Genomic DNA, 21958 nt, shown 5'->3' on the forward strand with positions numbered 1-21958 from the left:
ACTAAACATAAAATACATTCTAAAAAAAAAAATAATAAAAAAAAATTGTCACATTGTTAAATATTGCATGAGGTAATATTGTGTGCATTAATATTTTAAATAAAATGACAATTTCTCATAAATTTCACTTAAACCCTCCCGAATCTTGAAATTACATTTTGTAGTTAAATATTTTCAATGATTTATTTTTTAATTATTTTTATTTATTTTAGAATGATTTCCATCAAATCTGCAATTTAATATTCGTTTATTATATTTGCTTTCTCAAAGCGTGTTATTGCAGATCTCTGAGGGAAGTCGCACGGAAATAAGGTTGTGAATTATATCTTGTGAATTACAGGTACAACATCAAACAGTGAATAAAGGTAAAAGACTTACAAAAAGAAAAAGAAAAAAAAAAACTTTCTGTTTTTTCGCTGAGTCAAAAAAAGGTCCAGGTGTGTCTGAAAGAGGCCATCCCGAACTTTTCTGTGACCAAATTTAAAAGATATTCTCTGATATGATGAAACATTGTACACATGTATAATATTTACTTTTACCTCACACCTAAAAAAGTCTGAATTGAGACCGCAAATTAAGTAGGCTGCTACGTGTTAGAGATTTAGAACTAATACAGTAACAATACAGTGCTGCCTGCGATCAAGAGAATACAATACAATAGAACAGAATTTCAAAACTGTAACAATTCATTTTTCCTCAAATTCTGTAACGATGCAAAAAAAAATTAATATACAGTATATTTACCAAATATTTTTTTGTTGTTGTTGTTTTGTCTCCGGAGGATTTGGAGACGATATAGCGCCACCTACAGTCAGTCTCTGTCAGTCTGAGCCGATCCAAAGCTGCTCACCGCAGAGACGAGCGCAGCAAATCAAAACAAGATGGTGTTTAAATCAAACCATAATCACACCATCGACCTCTCCATTAATGACATCAGAGCTGCGCTTTTCCAGCAAGATGCGTATTTGGCATAGTATTTCGGAGGCCACAGCTGTGCGCTTTTATTCTGAGTGTTACTGTGAAATGTTGACTGAATGTGAAGGTTAATTTAATACAAACGCTCATTTTACGCATCTTATTACCTGTACGCTCGTTTGTTATTCGTTACGGAATTGATACGATTCATTAAGGACACGGAAGAAAATACGCAATTCTGATTTGACAGAATCCCTCATAAGTCGTAAACTATTATATCACAAAGAAAAGCAAATGATTTGCTCTCATCCTCGCTCAATTTCCACTAAACTCTCATTCACTCAGAGGCGCCGAGTTTCTCCCTCCCCTTTTGGAGTGACAGGCGGATGGAGCTTCATCTGAGCGAATCACAAAGTGCTGGAATCTACTGCCTTTGTCTCATACACTCATCCATAGTGGCGAAAGGGGGTCCGCGTGAAGGAGGGGGCTGGAGCTTTTACAAACCAGCACGAGCGACCCAAGTCCTTCAGTCCCGGGCCGTGCGCGCGTGCGAACGCATCGTGTTGTTATTGAGGGAAAGCTGGGCACAGGAAACCCGCAGTCTCCAATGGTTCTGCTATCTGTCATCCATGCGCAGAACCCAAACCCGGCAGCCCCGCACCTGCTAACCGAGACCACCGGGATATAAGAGATACTAAACACGCGGATGGATGGGACGAACGCTGGAAAACGAGTTCTGGGGAAAGCATGCGTGCTGAAAACATTTAAGCATTTATTGCTTTGAGAGCACTTTGTTCTGACCTAGAACGCACGGTCATGTCTGACACCTGACAAATCCTGCGTCCATTTGCAACTTTCCGAAGTTCCTTCCGCTCCTCGGCTGGATTCACCTTACATCTTCTCCGATTCTTTCAGTTGTTCTGTGTGTAAGAAAGACGAGACGGCGACTTCAGTTGATTATCTGTCTTTTCTCTGTTATCCGATGGATATTCACTGTAAGGCAGACCCCTTCTCCGCCATGCACCGTGAGTTACACTGGAGTTTATCTGGAGAATGTCTTTCACGTTTGAGCCAATTAAGATCCTCACTGGAACAGGAAATTATTAGGCTTCCGGATAAAAAGCTAAAAAAATAAATAAAATGAATAAAAAAATACACTGTTCTTATGTTGCATTTAGGGAAAATAAGATAATAAGTTGATCAATATAAAACAGAAACATTAAATAACTCGGTTAATAATCGAGATAAATATGCCTACGTGTGGTTGGTGGTGGAAATTAAAACATGCGGTTTTTTGCATTTTTATTTACCAAAAAAGAAAGTGAATGCAATTAATTGAAAAAGACCAAAATATTGACAATATTGGGGAAATTCCACTTTGATTTAAAGTAGTAAATATTCGTGATTTTTCAAAGCAAAAACTGTAAATTTGAAAATATAGGCTACCATAAGATTGCTAAATGGTTCTGCATCAAGCTTTGGACTTTTAATTGAATTAAAATTGAATCTTTTAAGAAAAACAATCAATATGTAACGTGATCAAACAAAACTGTTTAATAATTTATATCTAGGGAATGAAAACAATAAATGCTCGTGTAATTTAATCGCTCACCTACGAGTAACAAACCCCAGTGTTGTTTCAACAACCAGGACAGGAGTTTAATGTACATCACTAGAAATCATAGAGAGGAAAATAAATGTTAATTGTTCGACCCTATAGATAATTTGCGAAACGCTTAGAAAAATGCAACTGTGTTAGATCTACAATGGATTTAGAGATAAAATATATACAAAATATATATTTATATTTACGAATAGATATATTTATATATGCATTTATTTTTGTATAATAAATATAAATGCATATGCATATGATAATGTATTGCAATGTTTTAAATTATTATAGACTGTAAATAAACTGTAGTAATAATATTATTATACTAATAATATTGTAAATGTACTAATATAATATAATATATGTTTGTGCATGTGTATATGCGTATATATATACAAACGAAAATAAAGCAGGTCGGTTATGCAGAATTATTTCATCATTGCATATATTCGTTTGCGTCTGTTTATTCAGTAACGTGATGTAAGTACAGTCATTAGCACAAAGTGCGTTTGATTGCAATTAACCTTTCTTGCGTTTTCGAACTCGTGTGAGGCCGTACAGAACGCGTCTTTTGTTAATTGGACGACGAGCGTCACTGACGGGCTGTATGTAATGTTATGTTGTGGGTGTTTGTTGCTGTTGTCTCCGGTATAGGGCACGGGGGAGTGAACCAGCTGGGGGGGATGTTCGTGAACGGAAGGCCTTTACCTGACGTCGTGCGCCAGAGAATCGTGGAGCTCGCGCATCAAGGGGTCCGACCCTGTGACATCTCCAGACAGCTGAGGGTCAGTCACGGCTGCGTCAGCAAGATCCTGGGCAGGTGAGACCCTACAACATGAGATTTACTCAGTGCAAGACGCCCAATTGAAGAACAACGCCGCAGTTGATGTAAAGTGTGTTTTTCAGGTGTTTTGTGTTGTTTTTCTAATTTTTTAACCTTCACTAATTTACAATCAAATTTTAGAAGTATTAACGTAAGTCTCCCAGTTAATGAGCTCTCAACACACTGGGTGAATAATAATTCGAAAAGAATTAGCAACATGCTGCATGATGAACCACCCAACATACTGGCAAAGAAAATGAATTGAAATGAAATAAACTTGAGCTAAAGATCCATGATTTTAATTATTATCTTCCCAAAAACGGGTTTCCATATCAGACTGTAAAAATCCGAAAGTGCTTTAAATGCCTTTTATTTTCAAACTGAAAAAAAAAAAAAGCCAATAAATTTATTTTGGACATACGTGCTTACAAATCAAGTATTTGACTAATGATTTGAATACTTTTAAATGATTCATTATTAAAATAAAATTAATTTGCTAGTTCAGGCTATTTCAGCAAGGTCAACAACTAGAAGTAGAAATGCTAATGAGCTTGCCCATTCATTGCCTGTCCATTTTTATTAAATAAATAACGGATTTAATAATGAATTGATTATTAATCCAAAAATGTTTCTAACATAAATTGATTTTAGCTTAGCTTATTGTAGTTTGGTCATCACAGTATAGAATTCCGTTTCAAATAGATTTTTTTTTCTTTTTTTTTTTTTCTTCATCTTAGATTAATAAGTGGGTAACTAAAACAGATGGGCTGTTTAATGTCCTGCTGCGCAAAATTTTAAATTAGTATTCTAATCATATGATAATTTCCTACTAGTGCTGCTATGGGCCGTGTTAAGTAGCTTAGATAAAACATTTTCATGGCTTTGTTAGCACGCATCTGTTGTTTATTGTCATTAGGTTTGGTCAGGTTATGAAAATCAGATTTACACGTGTTTCTGCAGATATTATGAGACTGGCAGCATAAAGCCTGGAGTCATCGGAGGATCCAAACCTAAAGTGGCCACGCCGAAGGTGGTGGATAAAATAGCGGACTATAAACGCCAGAATCCCACCATGTTCGCCTGGGAGATCCGGGACAGGCTGCTGGCGGAGGGCATCTGCGATAACGACACCGTCCCCAGCGTCTCCTCCATAAACAGGTGAGGAAACCCAGTCATTTATCAAGAACTGATGTGCCAATAATTCAGTCTTCTTTTTCTGTCAGTAATTTTCGAGATAAAACGTCTTTGGCGTTTCTAGCTTCCGCCAAGAAGTTTTTAACCATATTAGCCTCTGTGGAAATCTGCAATAAAGTCATTTGATGATAGGCTATCTGTGTTTAATAACCTTACCTGAAAGTGGCCGAGAAGCGGACGGTTGCTATGGTTACCAGCTCAGGTGAAAGCGCAAACGTTTGTTTGGCGCACCTTGACTAACTATTAACCGTAGCTTTTAAACCTTTAAATTGAATTAAACCGCAAATATTTGAAACGTACCTATAGCCTATTTAAATGCAAAACTAATTCATTTGACGCCCCTCGACCTATTACAAATTATTAAAAAGTAAAATAACTTAGTAGGCTATAAACTTTAATCGAACCGTCCTTTCTAATTTACCCAGTCTGATCAAAATGGGACAAAAATGGAAATTATTTCCAAAACATTTATTTAAAAAGCGCTCATTTTGAAGTAAAAATGTTCTGAAATTCATTAGGCCTATAGTAGGCTAATTATCATATATTTTGGTTAATATTAGGCTGTCCATTGTTGCAGTATAAAGCTCTGTTCTGTGGCTTTGCCGGTGGTCTTGTGGATGAAATTCAATCCCCTGCTTCAAACTACCGCAACAATGACACACTGAAGCTCTAAAATCTCATCTGACCGAGTGAAAACCGATCAATGAACGGCGATCAGACCTGGTAAAAGAGACACAGAGCTGCTCGATTAGAGTTTATACCGCTATTTATCTGTTCCTTCTATTTTCCAAAATAATCTATATTAAAAAGAAGACTGGAGCTTTCATATTTCATCATTTTCAGATTCCTAAATTAATAAAATCAGGATTAGAGACTAAATTGCTTATTTGTGTATAAATTAATAGTCTAGAAAATACATTCTTAATGAGCAAATACTGCTGTGTTTTCCTTTATAACAATTCTTAACATTTTTTTTTGTTCCAACTGGAATAATGATCGATATTATAGCACCCAGCCTACAATATATGGGAAACCTGCAGTATGCATAATCCATAATCCAATATGATCCTATTTACATCCTTAAAATGCTGGTTTAGGGTGGTGTGTTAGACTTGTGTGGAAAATCAAACCGGTAAAAAGAAGCAGTGAGGCGCTGAACTTTGGTTAAGATTCACTCTTCCATAAAACCAGACTCTGCATTACATTTTAATGAGTCGATGGTGAAGAATAGAGCGCCTCACACAACAGAAGAGAAGGCTAGAAAAAAATTCATTTCATGCCTCATGGTCACCTAAAAAGGACCATTTCAACGTCTTTTGACATGAACTTGTGAGATAAATGCAAAATGTACGTTAATGTAATTACCCAAGCCTTTAAACGTCTCTAAAATCTAATTGAATTCAGTCTGGCTATTTTGAAACAGGAAACAGGTCTTTGTTTATGAGGGGAATTAAAATATGAATGTAGGCAAAAGTGACTCATTTTAAAGACTGTATTAGCAATAGCTTAACTTTGATGAAACACAATTTATTCCACTTTACGTCTGTTTATAGTTAACAGTATGTTGATATACTTATGCATGAAGCAATGAATGGATTATTGAATAAGGCTAAAACCAAGCTGAATCTGTTAATATAAGATCAAATTTTTTGGGAATTCTGATAAAAGTCAGCTTCCGACTTGCAAAAGAAGAGTTTGCGGATACATTAAGTCGTGGTGTACAATAAGAGAATCAGTTGCACCAGCAACATCTTGTGCTTTATTCATTAAAGCAAAATGTTGCATGAAAGAAAAAAGCCCTAGTCATGAGGGCAAACTGAGACCGGGCCTGTTGACAGCGAGAGGTTGATGTTCAGACTTGCAACACTTTTCTTTAACATACATTATTAAGTGTTACAGAGTTTCTGTTGTACTAAAGTGTCTTCACAGCCAACAAGTGACAGCAACGAAACCGGCAGACTTATAAAAACCTCCTCAACGGCGCTCAATATTATTGATTCGCATGTAAAGCAATTTTAATATTTCTTCCGAGGATTTTCAGACACAACCCAGACATTAATTCACTCTTCCAAATGACTTATTCGATAACAGAAACATAGATTGTGGATAAAGTCTGCAGATTTATTCTCCCCAGGCCATGCGAGGGGGTCAAACTATGGTTTTAAAGAGAGAAATGAAATATAATATTGATATGTTGTCACTGCACGTACTTTCCATTCTCTGTTTCAATGCCCCGAGGATACATCCTTAAAGCTGATGTTTATTTCCGCAGATATCAATATTAGCAGCACACTCATTTTAATGGAAATAAATTTGCTCTTTGAATAGTATCCGCGGTCTATTCTAAATATTTTTACAATCAATAATCTTCATGGGGCATGAAATGAAAAATACGTCACACACACAAAAAAAAAGGCATGGTTTTTGCATGCAGCACAAACGTGGCTTCCAGTGCATTTGTTTGCATGTGTCTGCTGAAACAGAAGCAGTGCCACTGGTGATGAATAGATCTAAAGTTTACAAACGAGCGTGACAGCGGGCCTTTTTCCCAAAGTGCCATTCAGATTAACAGAATCAAATGCTGGCGTAAGCTTGTACACCGCACTGAGCAACTATTGCTTTCCTGTCACATGTAATTTATAGCTTTCCATTTGCATCCCGGTACCCATGTGGCTAATTCAGAACTTTTTATCCTAGAGAGTCTAGATCAATAGAACCTCATCCACGTTAGAACCCATCCTGAGGCTCTCCTCAGGACCGAAACACACACATACACACAGAGGACGATTATCGAGGTGAATTGTTGTGATTTCATGCTTTGTTTGCAAGATCACTCAAGGCAAAAGAGCTCAGAGAGCTTTTCGCTCTATCTCACCTTAAAGGTACAGCGAGTCTGCTTCTCGCTCGGCTAAACGGGATCTGAACGTCTGCGGTTATCCGCTCTGTCTGCTCAGAGATATATAAAGTAAATCTGAGATTATCAGAGAGAGACAGACGGACAAAGCGAGGCACACTGCATTGGCTCTGGAGTTCCATGTGAGTGAATGTACGGTATTTACTGTGCAGGATCATTCGGACGAAGGTTCAGCAACCGTTTCACCCCTCACCAGATGGGACGTCTCTTTCCACCCCAGGACACACTATAGGTAAGATCACATCATTAACTCCAGGGGCCATCTTTGGACCTTTGTGGACAAGGTCATCCCTCCAAATCAAATTAAGGGCCAAAGCTTTCTGCTCAGAGCTGGATATTACCTGCATCTGGAGCAGATGACAGAAGAAAAAACACAATCAGATGCCTTCCTACTATGTCATAGTGGTTTAGTTCACAAGTACAGATGCACGCTAAACTTTTATCGTCTTTTAATTTGTTGCATGGCCCTGCATCATATTTTTTCCGAATGAAATCCACTACTTTTTTCTTACTAATTTTGAGGGGCTGAGTCACACTTTTTCAAAATATGATGCATTTCGTAGCATGTTTGCTTTGTAAGCTGCCAAAGTCAGTTGTATTGTTCCATAAACATCAGAAAAACAAACCATAAAAAAAATGATTTCTGTCTTCCTCTGAGCCAGATTACAACTATTTGTTTAATTCTTGGCCCATTTTTATATGTATGAATGATTCTGAAAATTATTTTGTGCCTAATCCATTTTTCTTTTGCAGATTGTAAGTCAAAGTTTTCATTTAGTATACTTCTTGTTTTAGTCGACTGCTTTTGTTATTGTAATAAGTGCATTCATTTATATAAAAATCTTCATTCTTATTTTGTGAAAAACTGTAGGAGATGGAAAGTTTTATTGGCATTTTTGAACTCAGCATCATCAAATTAGGTAATATTAGACATTTTTCTGCACATCAGCATAAATACTTGGCAGAGCTAAGTGTAGGGGAAAATTCTGAGACAACAGTGAAATGTAAACCAGGGAATAAAAAGAGAACATTTTAACACTCAATGGCATAAAATAAAGAAGAAATATACAAGATTATGCACATTTTAGGTGACTAATCAAATACAGGTAAATCAGTAACATTAATTATGTGACAGACGATCAGATTTTCTTGCTTTGAATCTTAAGATACTCTCAAATCATGCTGGAGAATGTGATCGTCAGCTTTTGTTCATGTAGCTCCAGTCCTGCTGTTATTATGCAAAAGAGAATTTGTGTTCATTCTGTGTTCATGCTAATCGTTTAAATGTAATAATATGCATTAATGTAGAAAAATCCCAAACACTCTAGTGGTCTCAGACTTTTGAAACCCAAAGTATCTTTGGGAAACAGATCAAATGCAAGAGATAAGTGATTCTAAAGTGATGTTATACACATGGGAAGAGTTTCCATCATCTACCTTCTCTCTCGCTCTCTTTCACTCTTTATAGTCCCCAGTACAGCATCTCCACCAGTCTCCAGTTCCTCCAATGACCCTGTGGGCTCCTACTCAATCAACGGCATTCTGGGAATCCCTCGCTCGAATGGAGAAAAGAGGAAGAGAGATGCTGGTAAATCTGCGGTTTCTCTCTTATTCACATTCTGTTGGAGGACATGCAGAAAAATATTCCTGAAGCCATGCAGGGCTATCACAATAGAATTCCTTTTATTTTTTCAACTTTAATCAGCAACAACAACTATTATTATTATTATTATTATTATTATTGCACTTTGTTTTTACATCATAGTTTTTAATATTGATTTTCATTTTTAATTCAGTTAATATTGTTACATTTTATTATTTCTATTTTTATTTATCTGTTCATAAGCGAGCATATGAGGTGTATATTTGGATAAGCAGAAAAACCTGCTATCTGATGACTCGCACTATCCACTGTGCTTTTGTATTATGCATTCACAGTCACTTTTCTGTTTAAATCTACTCTTTATTTTTGGCATATAATATTCAGAGCAGATTGCCCTTGAATGTGTAATGATTGGGTGCAGTATTTATCAAGTGTGTGATTCAGAGGGAGGCAGAGAGGGGTTTGATGTGGTGATGTGACCCCCACAGGAGCCCCCCGTTATTAATCTGCACTGCAGTGATTAAGAGAGCTTCAGTAATTACATGTCAAGATGATGTAGCCAACTAACAAACTCAGTCAAACAAGAGCGACAGTCTTAAGAGGACATTTAGCTCAAGGACCTCTCTCTCTCTCTTTCTCCCGGTACATCTGGTCAACTTTGCAGCCAATTCTGGCCAACGATCATCCACTTATTGTATGATTTCAGATTGGCATGCAATATATTTATTTCTTTTTTCAAAGAAAGTGATACTTTTATTCAGCAAAGATGCATTAAATTGATCGGAAGTGACAGAAATTATGTTTATCATGTTATAAAGGACTCCATTTAAAAAAAAAAAATGCTGTTATTTTGAACTTTCTATTCATAAATGCATCATAGTTTCCACAGAAATATGATGCAGCACAACTATTTTCAACACTGATGATAATAATAATAATAATAATAATAATGTTTCTTGAGCAGCAAATCAGCATATTAGAATGATTTAAGGATCATGAATGATCAAACGATGCTGAAAATTCAGCTTTGCATCACAGGAATAAATTACATTTTAAAATAGAAAACAGTTCTTTTAAATTGTTAGAATATTTCACAATATTTCTATTGTTACTGTATTTTTGATCAAATAAAAAGTCTTCTTTCAAAAATAATTAAAAGCCTTACAGACTCTGAACTTTTAAAATATTTCTTAAATACATAAGTCACAATATAAATTATTATTCATTAATATTTAATATTAATATTAATTTGATCAACAATAACTAATATTAATAGTACATTATATAAATGATTCGAAATATACTAAAATATAAAGTTTTGCATTCCTTTACATATCTCAGACAAAACTGTTTTATGCCTTTTGGCAAATCCAGTGACTAGTTTTACCTCAAAAGTTGCAATATAGTACAACAGTGAGTGAGAGAGAACTAAGAGAATTTATAAATGCACTTACATGTTTTCCTGTCTGCTGACTTAGACGTCACAGCTCACTGTCTTTGCTGGCAAAGGGTTTTGTGTACTGTGTACATTCACAGTCGCCAGAGTTGTCATGACGTCATTTTCTTGTGGCTCTAGAGAGATTATGTATGACATAAATGATGCATGGCAATAGGTGATTAACTTAACAGCAAAGCAAAGATAGCAGCATGCATGTCATGTGCCAACCATGCAACTGCCATTTACATACAGAGTTCCGCATTCAGCACCACGTGATCTGCTGCCCACAGAAAGAGTCGTTCTTGTGATTAGAGCGTTGCGCTCGCAGTCATTTGTGTTGCATTGGGTTCATCGGTTTTCTTGCTGTCAGATGCTGCAAGGGCGCAGGGGTGACATCAGCGGCGGCAGGAATGATGGGAGTCTTCAGATCTGCTTGTGTCTGTGTGTGCGTCTTTAAGATGATTGACTGTTTTGAGGGTTGTTCTCGGGCCCAAATGATCCTCTTGATGCGTGGCCATTTTCTTGATTTAAGCGATGGGGATGAAGAGGTGGAGGAGAGAGAGAGGAGAGGAGAGGAGGAGGGTAGGAGTATGTTATGTATAACTTCACAAACGGTCATGTGATACGTGCACACACACACACACACACACACAGCACAGACTGCAGACAACTGGAATCCAGAATAGGTGTACTTTATCTTTGCCAGACAAACCTGCAGCCACACACACACACACACACACACACACACAAACTCAGCTAAAGATGCTTTTAAAACAATGTCTTCCCTGCAGCAAAATCTAGTAAATCTAGAATGTAAAATCACATAATGCTGCATGTTTAAAAGTCAACATGCATTGTTGACTAAAACAAAAGTTGCCACTTTATAAGTAAGATGCACTGTAAACAAATGAGTGAATGACATTTTGAGTGAATAATTTCAAAGATTGCAAAAAAGAAAATCACAAAAATATTTTGATATTTATAATACATTTTCCTACATATTAAATTATGGAAGTAAAACGTACAGTAAGTTTACTTTGAAAAAATGTTCACTCAAATATTGCTAGTAAATTTCATTAATAATTACAAAGAAATTAATCTTGAATTTTGAAATTAAAAAAATCTGAAATACTATTCTCCAAAAATGTTTTATTTGTAACTTACTTTCATAATGTTATATATTTCCCCCCCTAGTTTTCACATTATAGAAGTAAAAAGTACAGTCAAATATACAGTAATTTCCCCTCATAAATACTACAAATAAATGGCAAGTAACACTGAATTAAACGTGAAATTCAGAAGTAGAAAAACTACACCAACGTGCACCAATAGTCTTTGTTTTTATTTACACGTAACTCCTTGAATTAAATGTGAAATGTGAAAGTAGAGAGGCTGAACTAGTAAAACATACTCTATGAATCCTTGTTTTATTTGCAGTGCATTTTACTTCCATAATGTGATGAATTTATCCCAGCTTTCACATTATGGAACTAAAATGTACTGTAAATTTTCAGGATTTACTGTCAAAGAATTTTCATTCAGAAATTGCTAATACATTTCACAAAGAATTACAAAGAAACGGTAAGTAGCATACTGAATTAAATGTGAAATTTTGAAGTAGAAAGGTTGGAATAGTAAACATAATCTCAATAATCTTTGCCTACATTTTTTTTTTTTTCAGTGCATTTTTCTTTCCCAAATTAATCAGGAAAACAGATGCATGAACGTGCATTAAGAAAGTGAATTTTGATCTGACTCGTTGCTTTGGACAGTTTCTTAAACCACCACACAAACAAGATGCACTGAAAACAACCGCTTTCTGAGAAAACCACAGTGAGTTTTTTTAACGCAGCACTGTCAGATGCAATGTAACAGATCTTAGTGGTATAAGGAGTGTTTTTTGGGTCCCGGTTGTGGCGGCACGCCAAGAGAGGCCAAGAGCTCCCGCGGTGCTTACAGTACGTTTGGAGTCAGCAGCGGCCTCAGACGCAGGGCCCATTACGAGCCGAGCAGAGAGATAATGCGCTGTGACACGCGTTATGTACACGGCGGAGCTGAGAGAGCAGGCCGCGGGGACACAGGTGTCACACCAGCCATTAATCTGACAGCGCTACTGTATTACTGCAAATTAAAAGTAGCACGATACAGAGAGAGAGAGAGCGAGAGACAGCTCTGCTATCCGCACGGACCCTGGCTGTCTGAGCCGCGGTGCTGCAAGTGACATTTAAGAGAATTTGCAATTCCGCCGAGAAAAGCTATTACGGCACAAATTAACATCTAACATCCACACATCCCAGCACCCCCCTTTACAGCTGTCTCATAAGAGCAGACCATTAAAAAGATGAGAGCAGTTTTACGCCGGCCAACCCAAGACACCACGGAGGAGAGAGCGAGCTGGTGCTGCGCAGCTTTAGCTCAGATTCTGAATATGTGTTTTTATTTTCATTACCATTAAACTGATTGTCTTGTGTTTATACTGGGAAATGCATTTAATCTTTAGTTGTAAAATTCCACTTTGGAATGTTTTTTTTTTTTTTTTGTCACAACATTATGGCTAGGATGTTCATTAAAAGATAAAAGTAAGAACCAAAACAACACAATATGGGAGGTTCTTGAAATACAAGCTTATGATTTATCTGCATATTGTTATTTTTTACATACATCTACAGTTTATGCTAAATGTGATGGTCACAAAGTAACAAAACAAGCAGTCCCATTACCCATTATAATCAACAAATCTGCCTACTGCATGTTGATTACAAAAGAGACTTAAAATTCATACACTATCCGTCCTAAATAATATGCAAGATTAGAATTAATATGATTTAATTATAAAAATAAGCATGACCAAACGATTCCCAGATGGCATAGTAATTCCAGTGCATTTTCAAGTGCATCCATACTCTAATTTTGCCAACATCAAACTATGTTTTTCAATTATGGCTAATATTTCATATGGCACTGCAGTCATAGAATACTATAAAGCAGTGGTTTTCAAACCTGTCCTGGAGGCACACCTGCCCTGCACATTTTGCATGTCTTCCTCATCTAACACACCTGATTCAAATCATCAGCTCATTAGTAGAGACTGCAAGACCTGATTTGGGTGTGTCTAATACTAAATGTGCGGTGCAGGGCAGGGGCAGGGGCAGGGGCAGGGGCAGGGGCAGGGGCAGGGGCAGGGGCAGGGGCAGGGGCAGGGGCAGGGGCAGGGGCAGGGGCAGGGGCAGGGGTGCCTCCAGGACAGGTTTGAAAACCAGTGCTACAAAGTATACTATATACTATAGTACAGGCTTTCCTTTAGCTTTTAAAAATCAAATTACCACAACTTTATTGTAGTAACTTGTTAGTAGTTGCTGTTAGCTAGTAAGATTACCATGTTAAACTTGATCTTGGACACAATGTTATTGTTTAAATTTAATTTAATTTTTTTCCTAAGTGTATATGTTTTATTTTTCTACATAGGATATGTTCCCCTCAGAGATAATTTTTTCTATATATCTTTACTGAATATGTTTATTGCAAGGTGTTAAGCTGACAGCTAGAAAAGTGCAAATGCAAATGTGCATTATAACTGGAGGGTTGCAATTCACATACTATCCATCCTAGATAGCATGCAAGATTACATTTAATATGCCTCAGTTATAGTATTGAAAACAGTATGTCAAACATGCACAGATGGTAACCTTTGCATTGGTTTATGCTTTTTTTAGGCTAGTTTAGGCTTTTTCAGGTTTTCCATGTACAAATGAGGACAAAACATCATTAAGGTAATTAGTTTCACTAGACGCTTGGATGCAAATGCAAATAGTACATGAAAGTGTTTTTACACCTTTGTACAGTTTTACTACACTCTCAAAATATGGGAAATACATACTTTAAGTCTGTAGTACAAGTATTCAAATTGGTACCCGTCCTAATTTACTTTTATGCAAGAAACCATGTAGGTATTGTATTGGTTTGCCACTTGGAAAGTCATGTAAAAAATCTGGGTCCTGCAGCAGACCCATAAGAGAAGCTGTGGAGCAGTTTCTCTCTCTCTCTTTCCCATGGGGTCAGGCCCTGTGGGTGTGAATCCTGCGGCGTAATGGAGTTGCTTATCTGCTCTGAGAGAGCGCGCTCCCTCGTTACCTCAGTCTTAATACTGACTCACGTCAAAAGGAATCTGCTCCACTCAGTCGCAGATCAATACCACAGCAGCAGGGCAGCACACATCGCAACTGTGCACCAGCGCCTCAAAGCCGGTGCCATTGAGGCTTCAGGTGAAAGCCATTACATAAGCACTAATGGGCAGTGTGGGGGAAAGTTACTTTTAAAAGTAATGCATTACAATGTTGCATTACTCCCTAAAAAAGTATCTAATGTCAATAAATGGGAAAACAAAATAACTGGCCGTTACTTGTTTGAAAAAAGTAACTAGTAAATTAAAAAGTAATACATTACTTTACTAGTTACTTGGGGAAAAAAAGTAATTGATTTGAAAATACTGCCTCATTCTATGACGACAGATACCCGTCGACTGTCTTGATCCACTGCGCACTTTAGTTTGGTAACCTAATAGAAACAGGGCAAAAGTGTAAAATGCAAATGTTAATAAAACAATATTTAAAAAAAAAAAAAACAGTATGAGACACAAAAACAAAAGCATTGCCATAATGGAGACTGAGCTCCATTAAAGTATCATAAAAGTAGTTTATATGACTTGGACACTATATAAAAAGTCTTCTGAAGTCATACGAAATCTCATTTGTACTTCTGCATATGCAAACTTGAATATAATGTACAAGGACAAAAATTAGATTCGAGAGCTGCTGTAGAAAGATTTCCAGCCAGTAATTTTTGTGTCTTATTCTTTTCACAAAGCAAAATATAACTTCAGAAGACTTCACTCTCAGATTAAAAGGTACAAAAGCTGTGACTGGAGAGTATCCTTTCTAAAGGTACACATCTGTACCTTATTTACCCCTAAAGGGTGCATTTTAGTACGTTAAATGTACATATTTATAACTAAATGGCACATATTAGTGCCTTTTTAAAAGGACAGCATTTGTACCTTTTTTTTTTCTCAGAGCGTTGCAATATAATAAACAATATCTATATCTACATCTAATATTCCTTGTAATGTTGTTTAATTTTTTTTATTTAAAACAGATTTTGCTGTAATATAATGATGTTGGTTCCTGGTCACAGTAGGAGTCACATGTGGATTCAGTAGTCGATTTTCTCTAAGCAGCTGAAGCGTTACGCTCATCGCTCCTGCCAGAACAACAGAGGAAGCCAGAGCAGTAATGGGCACACATGTGTGTGTTGCTCATCCAGTGAGTGGGAAGCTGTTGTCACTGGTCTGAATGACAAATGCAGTTGTATTGATCAGGTTTGTGGCCCAGGCTCCCTAATGGCACCTAATTAATGACTTCATTTGCCCCTGCGCCCGATACAGCAAATACCCACTCCACCTCAAGGACCCCCATGGGAGCTGTCCAAACAGAGCGCCTGCTCGGAAACATGCAGCTTTAACAGGCTGAAGGGGGAAAAACACATGGCTAAGTCAAGCATCACTATTACTATTGCTCAGAGACTTGAGGATGCCATTTCGGCATTTTATCAGCTACCTTGGAAAACACAGAGAGCAACATAGCAACAAAATGCAATACTATGGCAACTACAAAGAGCACACTAGTAACAGTATAGCAACACCCTAACAGCCAACTAGCTCACCCAACTAATCAGATAGCAATGCATCGCCCACTTAATACCCAAGTAATCATAGGTGCTCTCAGTGTTCTATGCTATGCTTATTGCTTAACAGCTTAACAACCACCTAGAACACCCTAGAAATGGCATAACAATGCCTTAGCAACTATTTAGAACACCCTAACAACTGCCTAGCTCAACCAATCAATCATATAGCAATGCATTGCCCACTAAATATCCCAGAAATCACACATAGAAACATAGAAATCACACAGAAACAACATAATGCCCTAGCAACCATTTAGCTCACCCTAGCAACAGCATAACAACCACCTAGCACACCAAATCAATCGTATAGCACTGCATTGCCCACTAAATACCCTAGTAACCACATAGCACAGGTGTTCTAGGAGTTCTATGCGCTGCTTAGAGCTTAACAGCTTAACAACCACCTAGAACACCACAGAAAAACATAATGCCCTAGCAACCATTTAGATCACCCTAGCAACAGCATAACAACCACCTAGCTCACCAAATCAATCGTAAAACAATGCATTGCCCATTAAATACCCTAGTAATCACATAGCAACAGCTTAACAACCACCTAGAATACCCTAGAAATGGCATAATACTCTAATAACTATTCAGAACACCCTAGCAACAACATAGCGACTCACTCAATTAGTCATAGCAATAGAAACACATTGCCCACTAAATATCCCAGAAATAACAGAGAAACAGGTTAACAACCACCTAGAACACCCTAAAAATGGCATAACAATATCCTAGAAACCATTCAGAACCCCCTAGCAACACCCTAACAACCACCTAGCTCACCCAATCAGTCGTATAGCAGTGCATTGCCCAATAAATACTCGAGAAACAGGTTAACAACCACCCAGCACCCTAGTTTTGCAAGCTTCAGAAAATGTAAAAATCTACTTGTGAAGACACACATACACACACACACGCACAAAAAGAGCAATGTCCAGTATGTGTGTGTGTGTGTGTGTGTGTGTGGTGTGTGAAAGAGCGCGCTGTGCAGAAAGAAAAGGTCACCGTGACAAGCGCAGTGGTAATAACCAGCTGAAATGGTGCCATCAGACAGACATGATTGATCAATTGAATTCAGCGGCAGTGAAAAATGTGCGATCAAGAAGAGTATTATAGACACGATGAGCTGGGACAGGATACTCATCAAGACTTCATTCCAGCCTGAGCCTCTTTCACTCCATCTAGCCATCCCTCTCTCTTTCTCTTTCATTCCCTTTGCGTTCATCCCCTCGTCTCTCTTTTCACTGATTCTTGAGTACTGGAACAAAATGGGATATAAAACAAAACAAAACAAAAAAAGTTAATGTAGCAAGTTTATTTATTTTTTTTTTATTTTTTTTAATGTTCACTGATAATCACTCATTTGGGTGCAACCCTCAGACTCATTGGACTGCATTAAAATTACAGAAATTATATAAAATGATCAAACCTTTCTTTTTTGAAGATTTTTTTAAATATATATATATTTTTATATAAAAGTAGATAATAGTTCTGACAAAAAAAAATACAGATAATAAAATAAATATACACTATAATCAGATTTTAAATGTTTTTGAAAGAAGTATCTTATGCTCATCAAGGCTGCATTTATTTAATTAAAAATACAGTAAAAACAGTAATATTGTGAAATATTATTACAATTTAAAATAACTGTTTTCCATTTGAATATATAGTCAAATGTAATTTATTTCTGTGATCAAAGCTGAATTTTCAGCATCATTACTCTAATCTTCAATGTCACATGATCCTTCAGAAATCATTCTAATATGCTGATTTGCTGTTCAAGAAACATTTCTGATTATTATCAATATTTAAAACAGCTAAGCTGCTTCAGGATTCTTTGATTAAAAGAAGAAGAAAAAACAACAGCATTTATTTGATAATGTATTTACATCATTTTGCTTAATGCCTGAAGAATAAGAGCCTTTCTTTTTCTTAGGTCATCTTTTTCTCTCTCTTTCTCTCTTCGGTCAATCAATAGAGGCAGAGCATGTCATACATCACGGCGCCTGTGGGCCGCACAGAGAACATAATAAGCTGCGAATGTAGAGTGACAGATTTGTAAGGGAGACGCGACTTTCCAGAGAAGGCGGGATGTGAAGCTATTTAAAGGAGCTCTAAAGTGTTTTGGCAGGGTGAAAAGAAGAAGAGAGAGAGACAGAGAGAGGAAGGTGTGAGGCAGTCTTTTACTCCGCACAAGGGTAATCAGGTCAGAGGAAAACCAAGAGAAAGTGCTGTTTGTGGAGCGTTATTTAACCGGTAAAGAGATTGAACAATAACAGCAGAGGTTTTCTTCAAGTGTGTGTGTGTCAGGTGCAGAGTAAAGAGGTCTTGGAGAATCAAATCAGTGTTGCACACGCCTGGAAAAAACAAGAGAGATGAGCATGCAATGCATTGTGCACATGTAAATACATACAGCTAATATAGGCCTATAAGTAGGATATGTGATATGACCAAAGATTTTAGATAGCATTAACATTATGTATTTAATTTACTCTGTTATAAGGCTCATGTCATGGAAAGAGTCCTAATATAGTTATTTGTTTCCTGGCAATTCAATTACAATGGAATAAATCCTATGTATAAATGCCTATTATTAGATAATCCATTAAATTAAATACTTCATAAATGAAAGGTAATTAATCCCATTTGATTTACTTGACGGACAAAAACCATAAAATCAGATTATTCATAACAAATGAATAGGTTAAGTCTGATATCACTGCACAAACAGCTTTAATAATAACAAGTGATGCCTGAGTTTAAACATTGATATATTTATCTCTGAAGAGATTAATAATCTAGAAATACTGTCTACATATTAATAATCTAGAAAAATAACTTTTTATGTATATTACGGGGATATTCCTGGTTAAATGCAGCTTTAAATGAATTTAATTAAGACATACAACAATACCATATCAAATAAATTTGGCCTTCAGTCTATAAAAATAAGTCAAAATTGCATTTAGTAGGCAATTTTGAAAGCATAGCCTCAAAACATTGTTAGACTAGTGTAATAAAATCACTTATTATCCTTGTCTGCGTAAGCCTTAAATATCCAACTCCTGTTACATCCACTGAATCCCGTAAAACCTTGTAACTTTCGCATGATACATGCAAAACAATGTTGTTTTCATGAAACTCCCATGACCAAAGATAACCGCTATTAAGATTGTTTATATGCCTAGAAGTGTAGACCACTTAAACAAGTTTGCCGGTCAAATAACATACATTTTTGTACAGAAGCAAAGAAAGTGCATTTCCCACCAGAAGACCTTCCCCATTGACATGCATTTTTAATGCATTACTATAAACGTGACATTTCTTTGGTTTTAGCAGATGAGGGACATTTTATCAACTGTCTTGAGTTTAAACTACTTGAGTAAAACAGTGGAGGCCTCTGCTCTCTGTATGAGGAAAACGTGACCTTTACTCATTTGGCTCAGACGATCCTCACTCATGTTCTAGAATATTCTTACAGCATGTAGTTGTTGTTGAATGCTGGAGTTTAAGGCTGTTTTCTGTGTCTGCAGACGGTTCTGAGGGTTCAGTGCAGAGCAGTGATTCTCAGGGCAGCGTGGAGAGCCTGAGGAAACATCTGCGAGCCGATGCCTTCACCCAGCAGCAGTTAGAGGCCCTGGACCGAGTGTTCGAGAGGCCGGCATTCCCAGACGTCTTTCCCACTTCTGAACACATCAAACCGGAGCAGGTGAGTGACGTCACCTTCTGTAGCTGGGAAATATATTCATATTAGACCTATTTATCCTTACAAACAATACAGTGGCAGTACTATAGTAAAATAAGATTTTTTAATGGCTATGCTCAGCAAGCAAAAATACAGTAGGCTAATTACAGTAATATTGTAAATTATATTATTAAAATTTTAAGTAACTGTTTTCTATGTGAATATATTTTAAAATGTAATTTATTTCTATGATGCAATGCTGAATTTTCAGCAGCCTTCTGTGTCACATGATCCTTCAGAAATCATTCTAATATACTGATTTTGGGCTAGGTTGTTGTCAGTTATTATTGGTGCTCAATTATTAATAATGGTTTTTATTAATATCAGTATTTAACAAAATGCTGCTTAATATTTTTGTCAGGATTCTTTGATAAATAGAAAGTTTAAAACATTTAATTAACATAACAAATGTCTTTACTATCAGCTTAATTAATTTAATGCATCCTTCTTGCATAAAATATTAATTTCTCTTTTTGTAAAAAAAAAAAATATATATTTTTTTTATTTAAAATATAATATATAAAACATAATATATTTATATTTTTAAAACATAATTTGTATATAGTATGTGTGTGTGTGTGTGTGTGTGTGTATATATAATTTATTTCCATCAGTAAATCATTACATCAATACTAGCAATATATTATATGATACTAGCAATATGAAAGATTACCTGAAAGAATAACATGGTATTATCATGGTAAATATCCTTAAAAAAATACAATGGTACTATGTCTAATGTGTTAACTTTGTCTGAAAAACCACTAAAAAAATAGTTCAACGTGATTTCTAAGCCAACTACAGTATTTATGGTGCGCTTCCAATGCTTTTTCTTTTATATCTGTGTGTGTATAAATAAACGTGTTGTTTATCAGTAAGTGCTGGTGTTGCAGTGATGCATTGAGGATCAAAGAGCAGAACTCCCTCCATTTATTGATTTTCTGATGGAAATAAAAATACATTCTCAGGAAAAACAACACGAGATGAGCTACTGCCCACTCAGCGGCACATGAGAAATGATGTCATTTCCTGTACGGCTCCTTCATAGCTGTTTACAAAATCTAAATGTGGCCAAACACTCACAAAGCAACAATGTTAGCAATTAATAACACATGCACACACAAACAGCAGCATATGAAAGCCTTTATGTACAATTTTGTATTAAAAGTGTTGGATTTATTATAATGGATAACCTTTATTTACTTTCATTAGACTACTAAACAACAAGTGACGATTAATTTCTCTCCCCAAAAGAGCGAGTCGGAGCCATAAAGCAAAGGGAACGGCCTAATTGAGTTCATTTTAATTTGGGTGCGATCGGGAGACATTACTCCGGCGATTAATCAGGCCGACAGCACTCACCTCCAGAAGAAGGCCTAATTTGCAGCTAATTACAAAACTGATTTTCACTGCAAGATCAATACCGAAATGAATTGGAAATGACTCGCAATCACAAAGGCCGTCAAAGAGGGTATTAAAAAGGAGGGAAAAAAGACGAAGGAAACACGGAAAGCCTTTGAAGGAAAAAAATGGGTGAACGGAACGCTCTAGAAAAATCAGTTTTAATTTAAAGCAATATTAATCAGACTATTTTCTCCCTTCATAGACCACTTTTCTTTTTTTCTCCGTCGCTATCCCTAAACCAGACCACTGTTCTATTTTTGCCTCTCTCTCTCTCTCTCTATGTCGGGCTATTATTTAATGGCTCTGTTCCAAACCTAGTGAGCTGCCTTGCTGTCTACTGCCTACTTAGGCAGCTGCCTTCTAAGGAATCATGATTACTGCAATAGAATCCTATAAGTGACCAATCTGAAATGCTCTGCATGTCTGCAGCTAAAGCTGCAACTAATAAAGAAATAGCACAATTCATGTGAAATGCATGTTTTATTATAGATCATTGATATATATATATATATATATATATATATATTTAGTTTAGTTAAAATTGTACTAATTTTGT

The 21958-nt window shown here is 36.5% G+C and overlaps 1 protein-coding gene across 4 annotated transcripts in view; it reads left to right on the plus strand.

Annotated features, from left to right (window-relative positions):
• Positions 1-1397: 1397 nt before the first annotated feature.
• The window catches only part of pax2b (paired box 2b), a 33228-nt gene continuing 12667 nt past the window's right edge, over positions 1398-21958 (plus strand). For all 4 annotated transcript variants that reach the window (XM_058793595.1, XM_058793593.1, XM_058793596.1 and 1 more), the window contains exons 1-6: positions 1398-1940; positions 3185-3350; positions 4314-4511; positions 7614-7693; positions 8930-9049; positions 19787-19962. In XM_058793595.1, coding sequence (XP_058649578.1) covers positions 1898-1940; positions 3185-3350; positions 4314-4511; positions 7614-7693; positions 8930-9049; positions 19787-19962 — 783 coding nt within the window. In that variant the 5' untranslated portion in view covers positions 1398-1897. The remainder of the gene's footprint in view (positions 1941-3184; positions 3351-4313; positions 4512-7613; positions 7694-8929; positions 9050-19786; positions 19963-21958) is intronic.

This window comes from Onychostoma macrolepis, chromosome 12, assembly GCF_012432095.1.
Source record: "Onychostoma macrolepis isolate SWU-2019 chromosome 12, ASM1243209v1, whole genome shotgun sequence".
NCBI classification, from domain to species: domain Eukaryota; kingdom Metazoa; phylum Chordata; class Actinopteri; order Cypriniformes; family Cyprinidae; genus Onychostoma; species Onychostoma macrolepis.